The following is a 22,880-nucleotide window of genomic DNA, read 5'->3' on the forward strand; positions in this document are numbered from 1 at the left end:
TGTCGATCCTCTTCGTACTGCCAACAGTCTGTCTAATATCTATTTTTACAGAGACATTAGAATAGGATGGGTTTCATCCGGCTCCAAACTAAATCCAGCCAGTAATCCGCATACTGGGGGGATAAAAAACGGCCAAATTTAAAGTCACTCCACGAGAAAGCAATTTTCTTGTTGGATCGATTGACCAAAAAAAAAATGAATTCATAAAGACTATTGTCACCAAAAATAAATAATTTATTGGGCGCCTTGGAGGGGAGATATGGCGTATGCTACAAGCAGACCTCCCCTCTCCTTTCTGCGGAATCTTGGCTTGACAACAAATATCTTTTTTTTTTGTTTTATTAATTTTTTGTAAATTGATAATTCCTTGCTAAAACATTACGTAAGGTAAATAGTAATAATAAAACGGCAACTTACACCGACAAATTTACATCACAATACATATGCACGCATAGCAAGAAAGCAGTTAATCAATACAAGATAATTGCCTTACAAGTTCATTCAATGGACACTTGATATATTATGTGATGCGTCAATTTTATTTTTGAGTTGATAGATTTAATCTATATCTGTCATTAAGACATAGCAGATTGAACAGGCTGAGTGTAGGACTAACCAACATGCAGAATCATTTGTGATTTTATTTCAAAACTTAAGTGAATCCTGTTGGAAACTACTTTTAAAATCTGTATATGACAGCAAAGTTAGATGATGCAGTAATTAGTTGTAGTATAATACGAACATTCTTTTCGCTATACAGTACAAACATTTGGTCCTTTTTTGCTAAAGTTTGCTTTGTTCATGAGAGGAGTTAATAACAGGTATAAACTTAATGACCCTTTAATAAATTACAAACATTTTTCAACCGTCCGAAAGTAACGGCTACCAGAAACAACGGCTACCCGATAGTGGCCTGCTAAATCCGAAAGTAACGGGAACCGTTACTTTCGGAATTCGTCGGCAACAGCAAAGTCACGATTGCAGCAAATGTAACAAACTTTTAAATATGTTTGTCTTTAAGAATTGGAAAGCAACTTAAGAGCGGCAATCCAGAAATTTCGCCTGGAGGTGTGCAAAATGAAAAAAATCGAAAATTCCCAAACTTTGCCAGGACATAGGTCTAGATGAAGTATTACTAGAAAAAATACTTTGAGTTCGATTAGATTTTTATTTTTGGCGAACGGCGACAAAGTCGGTTTGGCCGCTCTCACGGCGTCCACACCATACGTTACTTGAAAGTCGCCTAAAAATAAACATAACAGTAAATCCGACCATTAAACATCTTAATCAAAAGAATGCATATTTAGGAACAGTCTGAAGTGTTAGTTGTTCAATTCCATCGCGAACTAAATATTTTTTGAATTTTTATTTTTTTTCCATATTTTGCCGATTTTGGCGGAGCAAAAACATGGCAACATTGGGAGGGTAAAATCGCTTCTTGGTACATGGCGTGGTTTCATATCAAGTACATCAAGCGAAAGAGCAAGGTTTCATCTTCAAATAACTGCCATAAAATTTTTGGGCTACCGACGTTAAATATAAAAATTTAGAGCGCCAAACAAAAGTGACCCAACGGTCAAATTACGCAGTTCGCTGTCACGCATTTAGAACCGTAAATGAATAATATGCTCGGTAAAAGAAATAATGGGTCAATTTTCGCCAAAAATTACTACTGTTGCGAAGATAATACTAATTTTGAGTAACATTTCCCTTAATTACGGCCTAGGCTGTTTGAAATTTCAACTTTAAGCGGCTACTTCGAAATATTGAATTCAAATTCTTCTTGTTCCGAACGTCCGATAACCGGTACAGTTATAAATTACCTGGTCTTGAAACAAACCGTAAAACAGGATATTAGCCATATTTACACTTCTATTGGAAGACTACTATTTGCAGATATGCACATACCAAACTGTGAGCGCTTAGCATAAAGATAGGTATCTACTTTTTGCCTCACAAGTTGCAGACGGCCACCGGCCGACGCGTTCGAAGCAAAGGAAAAGATTGCGTGACATGTACCCAGGCGTTCACGCGGCCACGCGTCCAAATTACAAAGAAAAGGCATTTCAGTCGTTACGCCTTCTCTAGAAGTTTGTGGAGCTTGTTTGGAATCTTCAAATAATACTTTACAAGCCTTCGCACGTGTGTGGGCAACGAGGCATGGATCATAAACAGTGATCTGTTCGGACTGCTCAGAAGTTAAAGTGAAAAATAATGTTCAAAATAAGCATTATCTTCGCAACAGTAATGTTTTTTGGCGAAACGTTGGCCCACTATTTTTTCAGAGCACTTTGTTGATTTTACGCTTTTGAATGCGTGACAACGAACTGCGTAATTTGACCGTTGGGTCACTTTTGTTTCGCGCTCTAAAATTTTATATTTAACGTAGCCCAAAAATTTTATTGCAGTTATTTGAAGATGAAACCTTGCTCTTTCGCTTGATGTACTTGATATGAAACCACGCCATGTACCAAGAAGCGATTTTACCCTCCCAATGTTGCCATGTTTTGCTCCGCCAAAATCGGCGAAATATGGAAAAAAATTAAAAATTCAAAAAATATTTAGTTCGCGATGGAATTGAACAACTAACACTTCAGACTGTTCCTAAATATGCATTCTTTTGATTAAGATGTTAATGGTCGGATTTACTGTTATGTTTATTTTTAGGCGACTTTCAAGTAACGTATGGTGTGGACGCCGTGAAAACCGATGTGGGAGCGGCCAAACCGACTTTGTCGCCGTTCGCCAAAAATAAAAATCTAATCGAACTCAAAGTATTTTTTCTAGTAATACTTCATCTAGACCTATGTCCTGGCAAAGTTTGGGAATTTTCGATTTTTTTCATTTTGCACACCTCCAGGCGAAATTTCTGGATTGCCGCTCTTAAGCAGATTCGTTTGATGATGTTACATTTCTTTCCAAATCAGGCTAAATTGTAACTTTTAGGAACTTGCCGGTTTACAAAACACTTCTGCGGGAAAGATAACTTTCCCTCCTTGTTCCAGGAGGGCAGGCCACAGATAACAAGCGATATCATCGCTTTGGCCTAAATCAGTGTCCTCAGTGTTATAATGAAGTCTCGACAGACTGTGTTTGTGCTTATTGAACTTCGAAGAGCTGTACTCGAGCTGCAGAGGTGGGACTTGTGTAACTAACAGCCAGCTCAGTTGAATGCACGCTTTGATGTAATCATCAAGTTCTGATAATATTCTCTCAGACAACTCCGGCAGCTGAAGCAACTCTTTCTTTTCCTCGAAGCTTTTCGTCCATCGTTTCGACACAATCCGTTTGACATCCTATTGAATAGAGAAAGAAGACAAACATTAACGGAAAACTAGGCGTAATTTTATATCTTTGCAAATGCATTTCTGGTATTATGCGGCCAAATTGTGCTAATTCTTTAATACTTGTTTTTGCTAGTTAAGGGAGTATCCTGAGAATAGTATTGATGAAATGATTCGCGCTACTCAATAATATATAATTTTTATTTTAGCTTTTATTATCATCGTTATCATCTTCGTTACTGTTGTTCAGTCGTCATTGCCATCGTCGTCATCAGCGTTGTGGAAATCGTTATTATTATTATTATTATTATTATTATTATTATTATTATTATTGTTAGAAAATCGACTTTTGTTTAGTTTAATTTGGAAATCATAAAAATTGATGCGTAGCCAGGATAAGACATATCAATATATTTACAAAAGTTCCTTGGCTACAATTATGAAAAAAAAAAAGAAATCTGAGCCTTCGGCTGTCAAATTACAGCCTTTGATGGACAAAATAAACTGATAGCAACAACAACTACCGAGAATCTCATACGTTACTCCTTAAAGGCCCTGAACTCGAGTTAAGCGTTTTGCATTAAGATGACAGAAGAGACTTTAAACAACGAGAACGCGGACGGCGACGGGAACCGAGTGCGCTCAGAAAAAAAACAAAAAAAAAAAAAACAAAAAAAACAAATAAGGAACTGCGTTTACCTGCGCATGAAAAAGTTTGTTGTTCTGCGTTCGGCCCCGACGTAGAACGAGTTGCTTTTGCCATGCCTGAAAACGAGGATATTCTTTCCACTTTTTCAAAATTTTTCCGCTTTCTCGACGACAAATAATACTGGGGTAAGAATCTTCTTTTTTTTTTTAATTGTGTGAGATTATTCTTTGACTTGATGGTTTTTAAACAGAAACGTCGAAACGCTTATCGCTGTTGAAATTTCGCTGTTGACAATCACTCAAAAGTGAAAAAGCTTAGCAGATAAGATAATCTAAACAGATTTAAAAGGGCAAACAACACATGTAGTGTAAGACTACAACTGTTTCGTGTTTAGTTTAGTCGAACATGCAGCTGAGTTTACTCATTCCTCAATCCACCAGTAAATTAAAGATTCAGCTTAATTTTGTGTCGTGCTAGTCGATAAACATCTACCAAGAATAATTTTTTGCAATTTTCTTTCATGAATATCAAATATAATATTGTATACTTAGATAATATAAAGTATTTGGGGTGCGTTATCACGATAAAACCCACTTTTAGAGGCGAATATGTTGGTGGCTCGTTTACTGTAAAAAAGTCAAAATACATGCGAAATCGAAAGGGGCACTAACTCACCTCGATCTTAAAGCATTCAAGATCGCAACTGTGTGCCGTCTGCTTCAAAGATAGCATTAAATAATCAAGAACATCAGGTGTAATCTCAATCTCTTTCTTCTTTGCGGAAATCTCAAACGTTACTGAGTAATCTGAACAACCATCCTATTTTTTTTTTTTTGAAAAAAGAAAGATCATTAAGACGAAATACTTAATGTAACCTATTCAGCCGAGGGGGGAGGAGGGGAGAGGGGTGGTGGGGTAGTGGGAAATTGGTTTTGCAAAGTGCTCCCGCTGTCTTTGAAGATTCATAAGTAATTGAGACGTCCGCTACCGAATATATTGGATATATTGCAAAAGATGTGCATGCGTGGATAGAGATTTGTAGGTATTTTTCACCCTATTTATATATTTTTGCTGACTTCTTCACAGGTTGTTGGTTTTCCCTTTGTGTTTACCTCTCGTTTATGGCAGAGCTCCTGACCCCTTCTAGGACCTTCAAGAATTAGTTGCCTGATAATGTTGTCAAGTAAATCACCTACAGCATCTTTCGCCTCCTCCACTTCCTCGAAAGTTGTCTGCAAATATAGGATCTTTATAAGCATACTGGAGGGTACTTGGGAAGATACAAGTCTTATTTTAAGTCAAAACCAGCGGCATGAGAAGCCTGCGCAAAAAGCTGTATGCAAAGGACAGACACTGTTAGCCCTATCTGTATTTAGGGCGACCCCCCCCCCCCCCTCCCTCCCCACTCCAGCCATAACTTCATAAGTATAAAAGCTAAGACTAGTGTCATGGAGGATAGATAGGGTGTCCAATGTTGTTTCAATTGAGGTCCGTAACGGAATTTCCCCAAAGCTTTAACAGCTCCACAATTGAATGAAAAGTGATATAAATCAATAAAGAAACCCTTAATTGGAGCTAAAAACAAAGAAGAAAAATACAGTAAGATTTCCATTTAAAAAAGGAATTCCATTTTAATAAAAAAAAAAGTGTTTGTTAAAAATTGGTTGCATGATAACATCAAAGGCAATGAACACTTGCCGACCGCATCAAATTTCCTAAGATGAATTTTAAAGAAGTCCTAACGTTTAACGGCATTTTCTCAACTATTAAAAATTTTATTCAGGCCCAAATTTGCTGCGAGCAGAACCCCCTCCCCCCCGCCCTGCGCCCTGTCCCCCCTTTACCGCACCGTCTAGTTAGGGTGAACGCATCTCTAGATGAGATTTGTTCTAAGGAGAGTCTGGTATGGTATGCGACGTTTCTCTCCTTATCTATTTAGCTCTTGGTTTAAGTTACATATTGGTCAGACACACCAACAATGAAAACAAGGGGTAGTAATACTTTTAACAAAACAAGTCCTCTGGAATAGTTTCTTGAAGTAAGTGAATCCAAGTTCGTGTCCAGACGGTAGTTCACGAGGATACCACGCATGTGGGTCAAGAACAGAACAGCAAGAAGTTTTGCTTATGCCCCTCGTCAACTTAAACATAAGGAGTTGTTATTTAGTTACGCAAGTTTAAAATAACAGTAACGAAATTCCTGTCAAAATACACAGGGTGCACTTACTACAAAAATTGTAAAAGCCAGAAAACGGACCGGTATGTCCATGTCCTCCATTGGGGAGAGCGCTTTGTCAATAGCATTCCACGCATCAATTCTTTCTCCTTCAAAGAAGGCTTTATATGCTGCCTGCACTTCCGTTGGTGTATTGAATTCAGCAACGTTTTCTACTTTCCTCTGGTCACGTCTCAATCGTTTTTCAAAAACGGAGGCCATCCTTCGTTAAAAAAAACAAACAAACAAAAAAAAAAAAAAACAATGAAAATTTCATAATTAAAAAATATCATTATATTGTGGGACCATTTAAAAGTATCATGGTATGTCCCTTCCCTACTGAGTATGGATAGCATCGAAGGTACTGAGAGGTGAACAAAATTAATAATACATTTATATCTAAGGCTCCCAGCTTTGAGCCAACGCCGGAATGCAGAAGTGAGGAGTGGTAACCGTAGATCAGTATACTTGCATCAAACTGCACTACAACTTAGGATCAGTAGACGCCATGCGGGAATGAAGTCTGACATCTAAGCTATAAAACTTTGTTCGCATTGTGTTTGGTTTGTCCAAGACTCGAAAAGTATTCGTTTTGCATGAGGTACAAATCCAGAATAAACAATGGAATCTTTGGGAGCAAGAATACGTAGTGTAAAACCCTTGACTCTGAGTCAGGCGTGGTTTAGCTTTTCGTTGGTTATCGTCCTTGCTTTGAAGGTTTTTCGCTAGATTTTGAACATGACAGGCAATGGTTAACTCTATCTTAAATTTTCAAACTACAAACGAAAGAGAATTTGTCTAATCGCAAAGAAGGAAACAAATACATTTATAAGATTACACACTAAAATAAACGCGTTATGCGTACCTCTTTTTCATTTTCTCTACCTGTCTCTCAGCGTCCTTCTTATAATTGTCAAAATCTTCACAAACCTTTGAGTAGCTGTACGAGATGTTAAATTTTAGAATTAGAATCCAAAAAAAAAAAAAAAAAAAAAGGTACGGAGAAAGTTAGTAACTGACTTCTTTAAAAAAAGAACCATAATGCTGAGCAAGAAAATCGTATGAAATTTGTAACATCATTAGATTCCGGCAATGATAGGATTAACTGTATTTGTTTGTCCTTGGAACATGAAAGGGATATTAAAATGACTGAATACGATTTAGACTGTGATGTTTGCGGAGAACCGTGAGTTAATTTGTTCGTTCTTAATCAAATATGTTATATTTGTTTACTTTGTTAATCACCATTGCAGCTTTATGATAAAGATAATGTGTCACTTATTAAAAATAACAAGCATTGCATTCCCTTTTTCAAGGTTAACCCCCAAAATTTTATATCTACATAAAATGTTCCGCTACTCTTTGCAGCCACCCTCCTCCCCAACCCCTACCCACACAACCATTTCCCCGACTACTGCGGAGTAGACTGGACGAAAAATTGATTTTACTGTCTGATCTTGCCTGAAAACTAATTCATGATGATGATGATGATGATGATGATGATGATGATGATGATGATCATCATCATCATCATCATCATCACCATCAACGCGGTATCACAATCATTTCCATGTGCAATGAAATGGTCTTCCTTTGAGCAAAAATATAACTTAAGATTACATGGTTTTCAAAATATACCCTAAAATAATAATTATTTACTAAAATGACTTCTCTTATTTAGTACGTGTGATTTAAGAGTACTAAGGCTATCCTGAACTCTGCTTCGACAGGAATGTTGTTTTAGAGGACAAATCCTCAATAGTTACTAGGGGCTGCATTCAGCAATATTCAAATTCGCTTAAGGAATGCACAAATTAATCGATGAATTTTTCAAGTTGTAGGAGCGGATGATTGATTCTTTTGTGAAAATCTCTCTCAGATGTAATGCGGAAGAATTTTTGACGATTTGGTACAACGATATGGTGAGTTGCCTTGCTGCAAGCAGTCACCCAGTAAATCACTAGACCGTGTTTCATAATTTGAGAGCGTGACGATTTTTGAAGCTCTTTTTTGAAGCTTTTTGGGTTTTTCTGATAGCCCTTTGGCCTATATAGCCCAAGGCACAACTATAAAAATCAAAATATGGCAAAATAAGTGCTTCATACATAGCTTTCCGTATTTCTAGAGGTATGATTGGACCTGTATCTTCTATCACCGCTAGACCAGCTGATATTTTTTTTTAATCTCGTTAATTTACGGTTTCAATTTAAGGTTTTCGTCTATTAAGATTCCAAGAGATTTTTAAACTGTTATACTTTCAAAAGCTATATAGTATGAGCCCTAAAAACAAAACTGTTGGCTATTTTGCAAGTTTAGAATGACTACCTATTGACATATATTTAGTTTTCTTTTTGTCAAGAGCACGTTTGTTAACTTGTAATCATATCTGAATCGTATCTATATCCTGATTCCTAACTCGAACGTCATCATCTCATCTCATCTTCGATCTGAGAGAGAAAATCAACAGTGAGCCACGCACAGTTGTGGCTGCCTTCGCACATCAAACTTATAACACCCGAAGGAGTTTCGACAAGCATGACTGATTGTTGTTCGTAAGATAAAACCTTTTATTTGAGATAACAGTTCAGACGGCCTTCCACACATGTGGATGATGAAGGATTAGACGGATAAAGACCAAACAAAATCACACTCGCGATGAAAACGAAAACATGGCGGCTACAAGCCAGGATGAGCGGTCACCAAGCAAATTGGTGACATGCATCCGCTGACCTTACAAAAATATTACTGCAGCACTGCTGTAGTAACATGGCTCCTCAAGTGCATCCGTGCAGTTACAAACAACAGTAAACTTAAAGGTTTAAACTTCAATAAACTAGTAGTTAAATGCTCCGCAAACAGTAGTGTCTCGAAAATTCACATAACTGCACCGCAGCAGTTACTGAAATGATCAACGAGTTAATAAATTTAACGTTCAACTGCAATGTTCACTGTCATAATCATGTCGCTGTTCAAGTGTTCTTCGTTGGCTCCTCGATGGGGACTTCCCTGGTCTCCCGGTGAAGGACATCATCCCCGACCACTTCATCTGCAGTCAACAGTAGAACAAGCTTACGTATAAGTCTGTCTAGATATGACGGCGGGCTTTGGCGTTTACCACGATCATCCAGATCTCCATCTGCCATCAGTAACCTGACCTTTCTGACGAAACCATCTTCGCTAGGGTAAGTCTGCACTACTCTGCCGAGCGGCCACTTGTTACGGGTTCCCTCATTCTCTTTGGAAATTACTACGTTACCAACAGTAAGATTTCTCTTTGGCTGAAACCACTTCTGTCAGACTTGCAACGATTGAAGATACTCTTTTGCGCCATCTCAGCCAAAATTTGTTCGCGAAATACTGCACTCTTCTCCAACGCCTGCGGCAATACAAATCCACTCGTTGAAATTCTCCTGGCGGTGGTAGCACTCGTTTCGGCTTCACAGTGAGGAGGTGGTTTGGTGTTAACGGCTCTGGTGCATCTGCATTACATAGGTAGTCAACACTGAGAGGTCTTGAGTTCATAATGCACTCCACTTCCGTCATAAATGTGCGCAAAGTTTCATCATCGAGTTGGCTCCCGGCCTTCAACAACAGTGGTTCCAATGCATTGCGTACACTGCGAATCAACCTTTCCCAGGTTCCTCCCAGGTGGCTAGAGTGGAGCACGTTCATTTCTAATGGGATCCACTCGCATCCATTCCTTAGCAAATACTCTTGAACGTGATCTTGGTCCATCTCGGATAAAGCTGACTTCAATTCATTCCGTGCACCAACGAAATTTGTCCCTTGGTCAGACCTCAGCTGCCTGACAGCGCCTCTCCGATTCATGAAACGACTCAGCGCATTGACAAAGCAAGAATTGTCCAGTGAATTGGCAGTCTTCAGATGAACGCTTCTTGACCCCATACACGTGAACAATACTCCATAACGTTTAACGTCACTCCTTCTTTCCTTTACAATGAGCGGTCCGAAGTAATCAACTGCACAATAGGAAAATGGAGGTGCTGGTTCGAGTCTGTCCACAGGAAGACAAGCCATCTTCTGCTGCTCTGTGGGTCTACGTAGCCGTCTACATGTTACACAGCTTGATATGAATCTTGACACTCCCGAAGATCTACTGATCAACCAATAGCCATTCTGGCGCAGCTCGTTATGCGTCATCCCGCGACCCATGTGGTTCACTTTGAAGTGGTGATGTTGAATCAACAGTTTAGTCAAATGACCTTTTTCGCGGAATAATGACTGGATGCTTCATATCAACTGGTAAATTTGCTCTTCTGATACGTCCTCCAACACGAATCAGAACATCTTGGTCCACAAAGGGATCCAGTTTGTACAGCGAACTGGACATTCGGTAATGCTTGATTTCTTCTTCTAGCTTGACCTCTGTTTTTTTCTCCGTCAGTCATATTCAGGTTGCAGAGAATTTGAAGTTCTTCATGGAAATGTTCGTACTGCAAACACCGGATGATGGTCTTCTCTGCTCTTTGAAGCTCTGTCAGTGTAACCTTTTGCACTGATTTCTCAGCATCTGCCCCTGACCTTGTCACTGGTTTCCTGGGATTCTTTACTTCTCTTCTTTGAAACTTGGACTTCAGTCGTAAACATAGCGCTATGACCTTCATAGCTTGGTACCAGCTGGATACACCATCCAGTCTGTTCGTCTCAAAGTGATTAGGAAATGGAACAACACTCTCGACTTCCGTAATCAATACGGACACTTTCTTCACCTCCGGGTTGGACTCTTGAAGGGGAGACATCTCCACATTTTCAGGTTTACAGGGTCCGCTCTTCCATAGAAACTCAGGACCGGTTAACCAACGCGAACCTTCTACCAGCTGCTTTGCTGTGAGTCCTCGTGACGCGTAATCTGCTGGGTTGTTGCTGGTGTCAACATAGAACCAGGAGTTAGAATCAGTTAGGTCATGGATCTGCTGCACCCTGTTAGCGACATAAACGTGAAATCTCTTAGCTTCATTGTTAATGTATCCGAGAACTACTCGGCTGTCTGTCCAGAAGAACTCTTTGATCTCTGGGTACTCCAACTCTGTTCTCACAAACTCACTTATTCTTGCTGGGGTGGTAGCAGCTGCTAACTCCAGCCTTGGGATGGTCTTGTGCTTTAGAGGTGTTACCCGTGCCTTTCCGACAACGAAAGAGCTATGAACTTGGTCATGTTCGTTAATCAGTCTACGATAAGAGCACTGACCGTAGCCCTCCACTGAAGCATCTGAAAAGTAGTGCATCTCCACAGCTTGCATGGAGCCAAAGTTGTTCGGTTTGAAACATCGCTGTATCTCCAGCTTCTCCAACTCTACGACTTCCACTGTGGGTGTAGATACTCAGGGACAGGGTTATCCCAGTCTAACTTATCTTTGCACATCTGCTGGAGTATCTGCTTTCCTTTGGGTGTCACAGGGGCTATGTAACCCTTAGGATCATAGATAGAACCAATAGTCGACAAGACACATCGCCGAGTTAAAGGGCGATCACGAAAGTCAATACGGAACCAAAAACTATCGTTCTCACACCCAGGGCTCTCTCAATAGGCAAAGGATCTACGGCTAAGTTCAGTTCCTTTATTCTCTTTGCATGGTCATCAACCGGAATAGCTTCAAGAACTTCTTTCTCGTTAGACACTATCTTGTGTAATCTGAGACCTGCTTTGTCACAGATTGCTTGACTGGCTTTGATCAACTGAATGGTTTCAGGAACTGTTGAAACGGACTTCAACCCATTACCTATGTAGAAGTCCCTGCGTATAAACGCACCAAACTCTTCTTCACCATCGTCAGCTGCTCGCCTAAGCCCGAAGTTCGCACAACCTGGGGAATTACTGGCTCCGAACAGGTGAACTTCCATACGGTACTCAACTACTTCATTTGACGGGTCCCCATCCAGCCACCACAAGAAACGCAACAGGTCTCTGTGCTCTTCGGCAACTACGAACTGGTGGAACATGCTCATGATGTCCGTCATAAACGCAACGCTTTCCTGGCGGAATTCCTAACAGGTCGTTCATAAAGTCAGGGCCTTGTAGCAAGTTGTCGTTGAGGCTGACTCCATTAAACTGGGCTTAACAATCAAACACCACTCTTATCTGTCCCGGTTTCTTTGGGTGGTAGACTCCTGTAGTGGGACACAATTGACTTTACCATCTTGTACTACAAGACGATCTACAGGAACTTTTTCTGCACATTGAGAAATTAAGTCCTTCATAAAGGTCTGGTAGTCTGCAAAGAACTTCGGATTCTTCTTGAATCTGGCATTCAGCTGGTTCCACCTCTTTACAGCAAGCTGGCAATTGTTGGACAGAGACACATTGTTTGACCTCAACGGAAGGGGCATTTCATAATGTCCATCTGGTCGTTTCTTCACTCCGTCCCCTAGAATCCTTAGGAATCTCTCATCTTCTATGGAATAAGGTTTGCTCTTAGTACTTGTCTCAACAAAGTCAGTTTCTAGCATACGGAGAACCTTCTCCGGGTCAACAATCTCTTTGGCCTTCGTAGTGAACGCAAACCGGCTATGGACTTTTGAAGCTGTAATTCTATTGCACACACCCCTGTCTCCGCCTCATCACGTGATTTGCAGACTCTTCCGATCACTCCCCAGCCAAAAACGGTTCTTTGGGCATACGGCTCATCATCTTCGCCGGCAACTATTTCTCTTGGTCGGATAGTTTCGGGGAAACAGGATCGAAATCTCTGCGTCTGGATGGTACGGTGTCAACTTATCGGCAATGGGCTTCAAATGTTGCTCTTCTCTGGCAACTTCAGGTTTGGACTCTGCGATCGATTGGCTAAAAAAAAAGTTCTCGGGTGAAGGCCACTAGCATTTTTACAACACACTCCCTGTGATAATCCAAAACTTCTAGCCCAGAGGTCTTGCTGGTTTGAACGTGTGCATTCTGCTCTTGTATTGTTGTCAACAGAAGCTCAGTTGATGGGCCTTGTAGATTTAACCGTTCACAAAGAGTTTGAGACACAAAATGGACATTTGAATGGTCATCAAGATCTGCATACTGCAACACTTCCTTGTCTGGCTCTCCCACTGGTCTGACCTACACTGGTACAATCATGGTGTGATCAAATCCACTTCTTTGATCAGGAATTAAACATACACTCATACAATTAGAGACGGCAACACTGTCTCGTGTTTGTTCCTTGTGAAGGCATGTGGGATGCATTCCTGGGCACGTTCTGCATTTCAATCTCTTTAAGCAGTTCGCAACCTGATGACTGTTACTGGCTGCACAGCCCATACATACACGTTCACGGAAGGAGAAGTATCTCCTTTCACTGAAAGGTCTTCTGCAAAAACCACCGCAGTCATCTAACTTGTGCACTGCACCACAGAACAGACACTTATTCACGTTGGCTGGACCCGGGCGACTTGATTTACTAGAACTACTAGAACCTGCTTCACGGTTGCCATGGCCCGAGACTGATGTGGCAAGGGAACTACCCCTGTTCCTATCTGGCTTTTGTCTGCTGTTAAAACTTGGACTGCTCGATGTAGACAGGCTTTCCAACTCTGGAATGTTCGTCTTCGACTTCCACTTGGTTTTCACTACATAACGGACCCGTACAGTCGTAAACGAATTTGAAAATGATGACCAGGAGTCATCCACACGTCATTCAACAATGCTATCGCTTGTCCTCCATTGTTGAAACAAAAACAAGCAAAAAAAAAAAAAAAAACAAGAAACAAAAAAAAAAATGAAAATAAAAACATCCATTTCGTAGTTAGGACCAATTGAGAAGATCACACACGAAATATGAGCGAAATCTGTGAGATGTTGTAGCTACAGCTTTCAAATAATATAGTTCGAATTTCACAGACTATTGCTGTTAAATGGTTAACAGCATTATAGCCACGATCAAATTCTGTTGTGTTGGTCTTAATAGCTTGTTTTCTTCTAGAATAGTTTTGTTGTCCTTTTATTGACCTTATGCAACGCATTTTGTCAAGTTATTGCGCTTTTCGCTGCTCTGATTGAAACCGGGAAGGTCAAAATTTGTTTATTTGACGGTAATCTTTGCCAAAAAAAAAAAAAAAAAAAAAAAATCAGGACGGAATACGTGAACGGTAGATCATAAACAGCTTCGCTGTACCTGTAAGAATAACGTCGCAGTTGTTCCTGTAGGCCCCTAGACTTTGCCACCTCTTCAGAATAGCTAAATTATTTTGGAATGAAAAAGAAAAAAGTAAATAGAAAAATAAATAACAGTTCAATTGTTACCTACATATAAGGTGTAGTTATGTTTTGGCTTGCATTGTAGCTCCATTATTTCTACATGTTTCAGTTTGAGCAATTTGGGTACAGATTAAACAGCTGCTGACTCTACCTGTCAACGTAACATTTTAAGAGCGACTCTCTATAGGGACCGAGTGAGAATGAAAAAAATGTGGCACAAGGTTGGAAAAATGGACCCCTTGATATTTCGTCCAGAGATAACCTATGGCATGCTGAGAATTGTGATATAAGTTTTACGTTCTAGAGTTTTTACATTTTTGAGAAAATTACGAAAAACCGTCGACAACCGGTGAAGCCGAAAAATCACAGGAATGAGGTCAAATTTCATGATCAGATAATCGAACTCGCGTGAAGGCGCATAGCAAATTATGGTTTACCCTTAGTTTAAAATGTTATTCAGGAGGTATTGCTAAGCTGCTTTGATGATAGTTTAGACTTACAATTGTAATTCCGAATTTCTGGGGAGCAAGCGAAGAGAGCCGAAATTTGTAGACTTTGAAAATCAAAAATTCCATACCATTTTCAAACATCTCAAAACATACTAGGTATTATGTAGAATTCTTTCAAAATTCAATTCTAGCAAGTAAAAGAGCTGTTTGTGAACGTGACATAATTTTTTTCTTGGCAAAAGTTATTTGTGAGGCGAGCGGCCCCATGCAAGTTGACCCAATTTGACCTTTCGAAGAGATCTTGTTTAACCAGGAAATGTAAACAATTCTACTATCCTTAGCTCGCTTTCTGAACAAACCATTGTAAAACTCTGCTATTTCCCATCAAAACTACCCAGTTAACCTGAGATAATACTTCGGTTACAGCTTACCTTCCAAATGGGTGTTTGAAGGCAAATAATTTTGATGTTCTTCGCTAATTTTCCCGTGTCTTGCCGCCGTGCTTAGCCACCGGCCTTTTCATCACTACGGCATTTTCTAAGCGTCACCTTTCTCTGGCTTGTCTAATATTTTTGCAGGACCTGGTTCCATGTCTTGCATATAAAGCATCCTCTGGTTATCTACTGAGGTTTGTATTGAATATTTCTAATGAAAAGAGGCAAGAAAGTGAAGGAACTAATTGAACTGAAAAACAGAGGCAGATCAATGTCACGCAATCTTTACATTAAACACTAACAGAAACAACGCTAAACATTTTACATATTCTTGTCAGCAAATTCGAGTCTACGACAAATAGCAAACTTCGTCAATTATCCGGGAGATTACAGACATAAATCTGGAGAGCAGAAGATACGGCTCAAAATCAGGAGATCACAGACATAAATCTGGAGACCGGGAGATAAGGTTCAAAATCTGGAGACTCCCGGATTATCCTGGAGAGTTGACAGCCCTGTCTTTATAAAATAAATGTGATGCGGTATATTTCCAGCCTGGTGAATGAATGAGAATGATGAATTATTCTAGAAAGTGACACAGGCATGCTCGGAAAAAAGAAATCCGAGTGCTCCTATCAGGAGTCGAACCTAAGACCTTCCGATTAGTAGTTCGGATGCTGCACCACTGAGCTACAGGAGACTCGTGGGAGCTAAGGCCATTAAACTAGGTTCACGGGAAAAACATCCTGCATACTGCTAGGATTTGAATGTCGAACGTGTCGTATATGAAATAGATGTGATGGTATATTTCCAGCCTGGTGAATGAATGAGAATGATAAATTATTCTAGAAAGTGACACAGGCATACTCGGAAAAAAGAAATCCGCGGAGCACTCGGATTTCTTTTTTGCGCGTGTGCCTTAGTCACTTTCTAGAACAATTCATCATTCTCAAAACGTATCTTGTCGAACATAATCCTGAAAAAAGTTAGATACGCCACGAAGGGGACCTCTTTGCGTATTCACCTGCCATGGGCAAATCGGTAAATACAATTAATACAAATAACAAAAACTCGCTTTGCGGCCAGTTACTAGCCCTTTTTCAGATATATATTACTATTCCCTTTCTTCTGCTTTAGGAAATCATTAGCAATGGACCTTCCCAGGCATTTGACTTTTGGAGCTAAAACTAGATAGGATTTCTAGTTTGTTGCACAGTCACTAGAAATAAATGGGAAAAGTAAATGTGTTGCGTGTATATACACCGATTCAAAGTATTGCATACAAAGAACTCTCCTTCGAAATAGGCTTGTGGTTACAAATAAAAAAGTTAAAAAAAAATCAAAAGGAAAACACTATATGCTAGTAAGGAAGAAAATGAAGAAATGAGCAAGAGCAAGACAAAAATATCCACGCGGATGTATTTGCGGCACGTGATCACTTGGATGTAAAGATTGCGTGACATCGATCTGCCTCTGTTTTTCAGTTCAATTAGTTCCTTCACTTTCTTGCCTCTTTTCATTAGAAATATTCAATTCAAAACTCAGTAGATAACCAGAGGATGCTTTATATGCAAGACATGGATCCAGGTCCTACAAAAATATTAGACAAGCCAGAAAGAGGTGACGCTTAGAAAATGCCGTAGTGATGAAAAGGCCGGTGGCTAAGCACGGCGGCAAGACACGGGAAAATTAGCGAAGAACATCAAAATTATTTGCCTTCACACACCCATTTGGAAGGTAAGCTGTAACCGAAGTATTATCTCAGGTTAACTGGGTAGTTTTGATGGGAAATAGCAGAGTTTTACAATGGTTTGTTCAGAAAGCGAGCTAAGGATAGTAGAATTGTTTACATTTCCTGGTTAAACAAGATCTCTTCGAAAGGTCAAATTGGGTCAACTTGCATGGGGCCGCTCGCCTCACAAATAACTTTTGCCAAGAAAAAAGTTATGTCACGTTCACAAACAGCTCTTTTACTTGCTAGAATTGAATTTTGAAAGAATTCTACGTAATACCGAGTATGTTTTGAGATATTTGAAAACGGTATGGAATATTTGATTTTCAAAGTCTACAAATTTCGGTTCTCTTCGCTTGTTCTCCAGGAATTCGGAATTACAGTTGTAAGTCTAAAATATCGTCAGAGCAGCTTAGCAATACCTCCTAAATAAAATTATAAACTAAGGAAAACCATAATTTGCTATGCGCCTTCACGCGAGTTCGATTATCTGATCATGAAATTTGACCTCATTCCTGTGATTTTTCGGCTTCACCGGTTGTCGACGGTTTTTCGTAATTTTCTCAAAAATGTAAAAACTCTAGAACCTAAAACTTATATCACGATTCTTAGCATACCATAGGTTATCTCTGGAGGAAATATCAAGGGGTCCATTTTTCCGACCTCGTGCCGCCCCTCACGCGGTGGTTAGGGAAAGTTGCTCTTAATTCTTCCTGTAGTTCTTTATACCTGGCCTCTTCTTGTGAACACCTGTTTAATTTTCAAATTAATAAATAATTAGGTGACAGCAGGATCTCAGCTACTCGTGTGCAGTTTTTTTTTTGTCTTTCGTAATAAAAAATTCGAAATGAAAAATAAATCTTTAAAAATATGTCTGTATCACAAGAAGATATTTGGTAAGAGGTACCTGCTTGCGAAGGTCGTCTTCTCTCGTTGTAATGTTTTGTTCTCCAACTCCACTTCGGACAAACTTGAAGGAAAATAAAAAATAGGTTAAAAAAAGTAATTGGCGGAGTTGGTACAGATAACGCACATCGCGGATTGTTTGTTCCCTTTAAAAACTTTAAAAAAGAGCATATTAAGGCCCTTTTCTCGATTAGCCATTTATTTGATAAACTTTCAAGTTTTACGCCGCTGTGGGTATAGGGCTCCTAGATGTTTTGTTGGTTTGTTGCGTGGAACTTTAGCGGGCTTGTATCTAAACAAATAAATAAAGAAATAAAGAAGAAAAGAAAGAAAAAATCAGCACGAAACTTATTTATTTTGTGGGACCATTTTGATGTGGTACGTTTGTGAACAAATAGGGAACAAAGAGTAAAGACAGAAAGAGGACAAATTAGAGAGGGAGAAAAAAACACTACACGTCCTTATGTTTTTATATTAGCGACTTTCAAGATTTCGTTGGAAGACAAAAGAAAAAAGACATTCGGGCGAAAAACAAAATATATATATATATTTTCTAAGTGCAAATGCTGAATGTTGGACCCCACCCTACGGACACCCGCTTAATACGGGCAGTTCCGTTAGTCCCGACGAAGAGCTCTTTTACTCTAAAATTAACTCGGTAAATACGGAAGTCGGTTAATACGAACAACGGACGCTTTTCTTTGTCCTAAGTGACAAACTCTCATAATTCTTGAACCCCACTTTACGGAAGCTGATTATAAATATCTGCGTACTGTCTATTTTCATCGTAACAGGCTATTACTCGCTAACTGTAGAAATTCTACCCTGCTCAAATAATGGCAGATTTATACGGGTTAACGCGATTTTATTCCAAAAAAAAGATAAATAAATAATAATAATAATAATAATAATAATAATAATAATAATAATAATAATAATAATAATAAAATAAAAAATAAAATTGCGTGACGAGTTTGATCAATCTGCCTTTCTTCCGCTGTATTACCCTGTCCTGTAGTTCTCAAAGGGAACTCCACTTTCACATCAATTTGGCAATAAATTGTCGGCATTTTTTTTCCTTTTTTTTTTTGCATAGTACCCAGAGAAAACTTGACCAACCCAACAACACAAGCTAAGACCTTAAACACTATTTTGGTAATCGATATTACATACCGTTTACGATATTTTTTAATTTCTGCTTCCTTGAGATTTAAATCCTCCTGGTATTGACGTTCCTGTTCTTTAAGACTGAATGGAAAACAAACAATCAAACAAAACAAAAAAAGATTTAGTGAAGATAACGTTTATACACTGTGAGTAAACAAGTCTTTGAACGACATGCTCTCAACGTTACTGTCTGGACACCAAATTAAATGCCTCCGACAGGGAAATGATCTATTTTTCGCCTGGTTCGTGCGACAACGTGTGGTAACTTAGTAGTCCCTCCAGGAATGAATATCACTAAACAAATCTCCGAAATGGATTTTCATCGAATGAAGCATCACTTAACAACAGTGGAATATGGAGCAAAGTTTGTTTGAGAACATCACCAAGTCCGGTGAGAGAAAAGAATCTGACGGGTGTGGCCTCTACCTCGTTCAATCTTCATAAATCAACATCATTAACTTTAATTACCCTCAAATTTAGCAGTACTGCGTATGAATAATTTTTTAGACCAGGCAACGTTACAAATCTAATTTTAAATGTACATATACTCAGCACGTCGAAAACTCCCAAATATTTCTAGATAAATGTAAGTACGTAATATGATGGGACATAATTAGTCGACGGATGTAATTGTGATAGTTTGCTAGATTTGTAGTCTCAGACCCTTTAAGAAGACTGAATTGACCGAATGTTACCATTGGGTTTTGCGTTGTTTTAGCCTAAAGTGGCTGATCGAAAACGGAAAGCTATTTCCTCTTTTTGGTTAACTAAGATCTCCAATACTTAAACTCTTCCTCGATCGTAAAACAAAACAATTTTATTGTGGCGAAGTCTCTAATTAACACAATATGGTAATATAGCGAACAAGGGATTCAAAAGTGGAAATCAACAGAGCGTCGTATCTTTTGCCAAATGACTCTCTGTTTACTTAAAAAAGTCCTTTACAAAAGTCGAAACTCCCTGCCATTCCCTTGTGCTTGTACCTTAGTCATTATTCCGGGTCAAAGAAAGTGGCTCTTTTGCCTCTGGCCTCTGTTTTGTTTACTGGATAGTGAAATTGCTCGACGAACTGGCAATTCCATAACCACAGTTAACTAGCAAGAGAGTAAAACACAGAAAAGTTCGAACCTATTTGCGTAGTGAAGCACTTCTTGCTCTCCCTTTTTGCACCTGTGTTTGAATTCAAGATGGTTAGTTCAATATTTTTTTGTCTTATATTTTTTACATTGTTGTTGCAGAAAACGTCACGAAATTATCAACGGCCATTCTAAAGGACCACGGTAATGGCAACGCTGACTCCAAAAACAAAATAACGCTGCAAAATTATGGAGTAAATCCCATATCGAACGTCAACTGCAGATGAATTGGAACAATTTTGAGACGGTCATCGATACACTTTCCGTCAAAACAATATTATGATAATTATTATTATTATTATTATTATCATTATTATTATTATTATTATCATTATCATTATCATTATCATTATCATTATCATTATCATTATCATTATCATTATCATTATCATTATCATTATCATTATCATTATCATTATCATTATCATGTTCCTGAAAAGTCATGTCCTTACCTTTCTCATGATAATCATAAAATCGCTTGTAAAATGTGCATTTTACATGGGAAACCCCTAATTTTTTTACCAAGCAAACTTCTGGTGCCAATGTTATCTGTGCTAAAAGAACAGCAATGTTGCCTCAACTGCCACCGACAAATGGCGTATTGAAATTTCCAAAAGGTAAGGAAATGACGAAAATTGGGGAATCTAGGAAGAAAAATTGCTAGAACTTTGCAAATTTGCCTAACAGATGATAAAGTCATTCCCCAAAGCTTCATTTGTATTCCCCACGTTATCATCCATGTTTCAGAAAAGCGACCTTTTGACGAAAAAAAAATCTAGTGCAAGTATAATGTCTAGGACAGGTTTCAAAGTCAACCTCAAGACGGAATTGCCATTCTTGAGTTAAATGTCTCTAGAAGGGCTAAAAATAGATGATAATGCCTGGTCTTTTTTGACATAATAGCTATCAATGTATGCTACATTCCATGAGGTTATCATGTAAATGGCACGAGTATTATAGAAGTAATAAAGGTTTTAAGACGAAATGTTCAATAGGTAAGGAAATGACAGTTTCTAGAATATCGTTTTCTTCTTCAAATTGAACCGCAGATTGGATGATAAACAAGTCCTGCTTGTTTTCTAGAAAGGCTGGGACGAATGAAAGTGCCAGCTAAGAAATAAGCACTTTCGAACGTTTTACCAATTTTTGACAATTTTTTTCTTGTTTTTAAAGGTAAGGAAATGACAATTTTATTCTAAATTCAAGGAACTTTACATTCGTGTATCTTTTTTGTATTAAGCACTCAACAATGGCGGATAGACGTGGATTTTAGAGCTCCGCTTAGTTCTGGCTAGACCGCGCGTATTCCACCACATAAATAGCGCAAAAACATTGTAATAGCACTTTGGGTCGGTTAGAGAGACCGAAAGAAGCAAATTGGTAGCTTTTCAAGCGAAAATGTCGGAAACTCCATCTAACACGTGTTCATTCGAAGAACTTTATAGGGTCGAAGACTTAAAGGACATCTCGAAATGCTTCGCGAAACTTCACACAAATATAGGAGCAGAATTCCGCCTGGTTCGTGAGAAACTCAAGGAAACAACCGACCGAGTCGTGGAATTGGAGAAGGCGATGTCACACTTCGAAAATGAGCAGTTGGAGATGAAGGAAAGTACGATACCCGGGATAATAAAAGAGGCTGAAAAGCGCGACAAGTCTATACGCGACGAACTTCTTGCCCTGAATCTTTGGGGCAGGAAATGGAATCTCATTTTTCACGGTATAACCGGGGAGTTAAAAGAAACTTCTGAAGCTACAAGACACAAAATTCAAGAATTCTTCAATACTACACTCAAGATGGATCCAGGTGAAGTGAAAAATATTAATTTCGCTGCGTGCCATAGAATTAGAGGAAGCCGAGACGCAACTAAAGAGTCGATCATCGTCAGGTTTGTCGACCTGCAACAGCGGGATTACATTCTTAATCTAGCCAAGAAGCTCCCAAAAGGATCAGGTTATGGAGTGATGGTCGATCTACCACCAGAGCTCTCGAAGCTTAGAGGCCGACTTCTCAAGAAGAAATGGGAGCTTCCCTTTCAGCAACAAAAGGAGGCGAAATTAAAGTATCTACAGAAGGCCCCATTCATTCAACTAGTCGTGGCTGGTCAGGTTCAAGAATCGGGTTGAACTATGGAAAAAGCTAAGTTATTGCCTGTCTTACTGAGTAAAAGCTAATTTCAAGAATAGCATATCTAATAATTATGTCGCTATTAACTTTTTGTTTAAGTACTTCTAGTACGCGCGAGTCGCAGCACAGGACATCATTACTATAAGCCAGAAGCTGCAATCGCTAACAGGACGCTACTTGTTGTGTTTGTTTAGTGTCTGTTTGTTCTTGTTCTGGATTGATAAGTCTCAATCTGTTTTCGTCTTACATATGCAAATATATATATTTATTGTAGCATTTGCTCTGTGCCAGCAAATCAATTCTACCCTTTTGCGTTGTAATAAGTATGCAAGATTAACAGATCATAACATTTAAATTCAGTGAGGATAAAATTAACAGATTGAAGATCGGGACATTGAATTGTAAAGGTTTAGCAGATGAAAAAAAGAGAAAAGACGTCTTTAATTGGCTTCGGCAAAAGAAACTTGACATATATTGTCTACAGGAAGCGCATATCCAAAATAGCAAAAGAGAACAAGCAAGGTGGAAATCCCAATGGGGCTATGAGGCGTTTTTTAGCAGTTTAGATAGCAAAAGTTGCG

At 39.0% G+C, this 22,880-nt stretch overlaps 1 protein-coding gene across 4 annotated transcripts in view; it reads right to left on the reverse strand.

Annotated features, from left to right (window-relative positions):
* Positions 1 to 2,640: 2,640 nt before the first annotated feature.
* LOC146462731 (uncharacterized) overlaps positions 2,641 to 22,880 on the reverse strand; it is a 67,396-nt gene continuing 47,156 nt past the window's right edge. For 2 of the 4 annotated variants that reach the window (XM_085085512.1, XM_085085515.1), the window contains 11 exons: positions 20,164 to 20,205; positions 19,042 to 19,116; positions 17,870 to 17,932; positions 17,666 to 17,712; positions 14,499 to 14,514; positions 14,265 to 14,327; positions 7,013 to 7,087; positions 6,160 to 6,370; positions 5,046 to 5,165; positions 4,609 to 4,752; positions 2,641 to 3,296 (listed from right to left, as the gene is read on the reverse strand). In XM_085085512.1, the coding sequence (XP_084941638.1) occupies positions 2,943 to 3,296; positions 4,609 to 4,752; positions 5,046 to 5,165; positions 6,160 to 6,370; positions 7,013 to 7,087; positions 14,265 to 14,327; positions 14,499 to 14,514; positions 17,666 to 17,712; positions 17,870 to 17,932; positions 19,042 to 19,116; positions 20,164 to 20,205 (1,210 nt within the window). In that variant the 3' untranslated portion in view covers positions 2,641 to 2,942. The remainder of the gene's footprint in view (positions 3,297 to 4,608; positions 4,753 to 5,045; positions 5,166 to 6,159; positions 6,371 to 7,012; positions 7,088 to 14,264; positions 14,328 to 14,498; positions 14,515 to 17,665; positions 17,713 to 17,869; positions 17,933 to 19,041; positions 19,117 to 20,163; positions 20,206 to 22,880) is intronic. The other 2 variants (XM_085085513.1, XM_085085514.1) reach the window with 2 other exon arrangements.

This window comes from Pavona decussata, unplaced genomic scaffold (genome assembly GCF_977016875.1).
Source record: "Pavona decussata unplaced genomic scaffold, jaPavDecu1.1 SCAFFOLD_186, whole genome shotgun sequence".
NCBI classification, from domain to species: domain Eukaryota; kingdom Metazoa; phylum Cnidaria; class Anthozoa; order Scleractinia; family Agariciidae; genus Pavona; species Pavona decussata.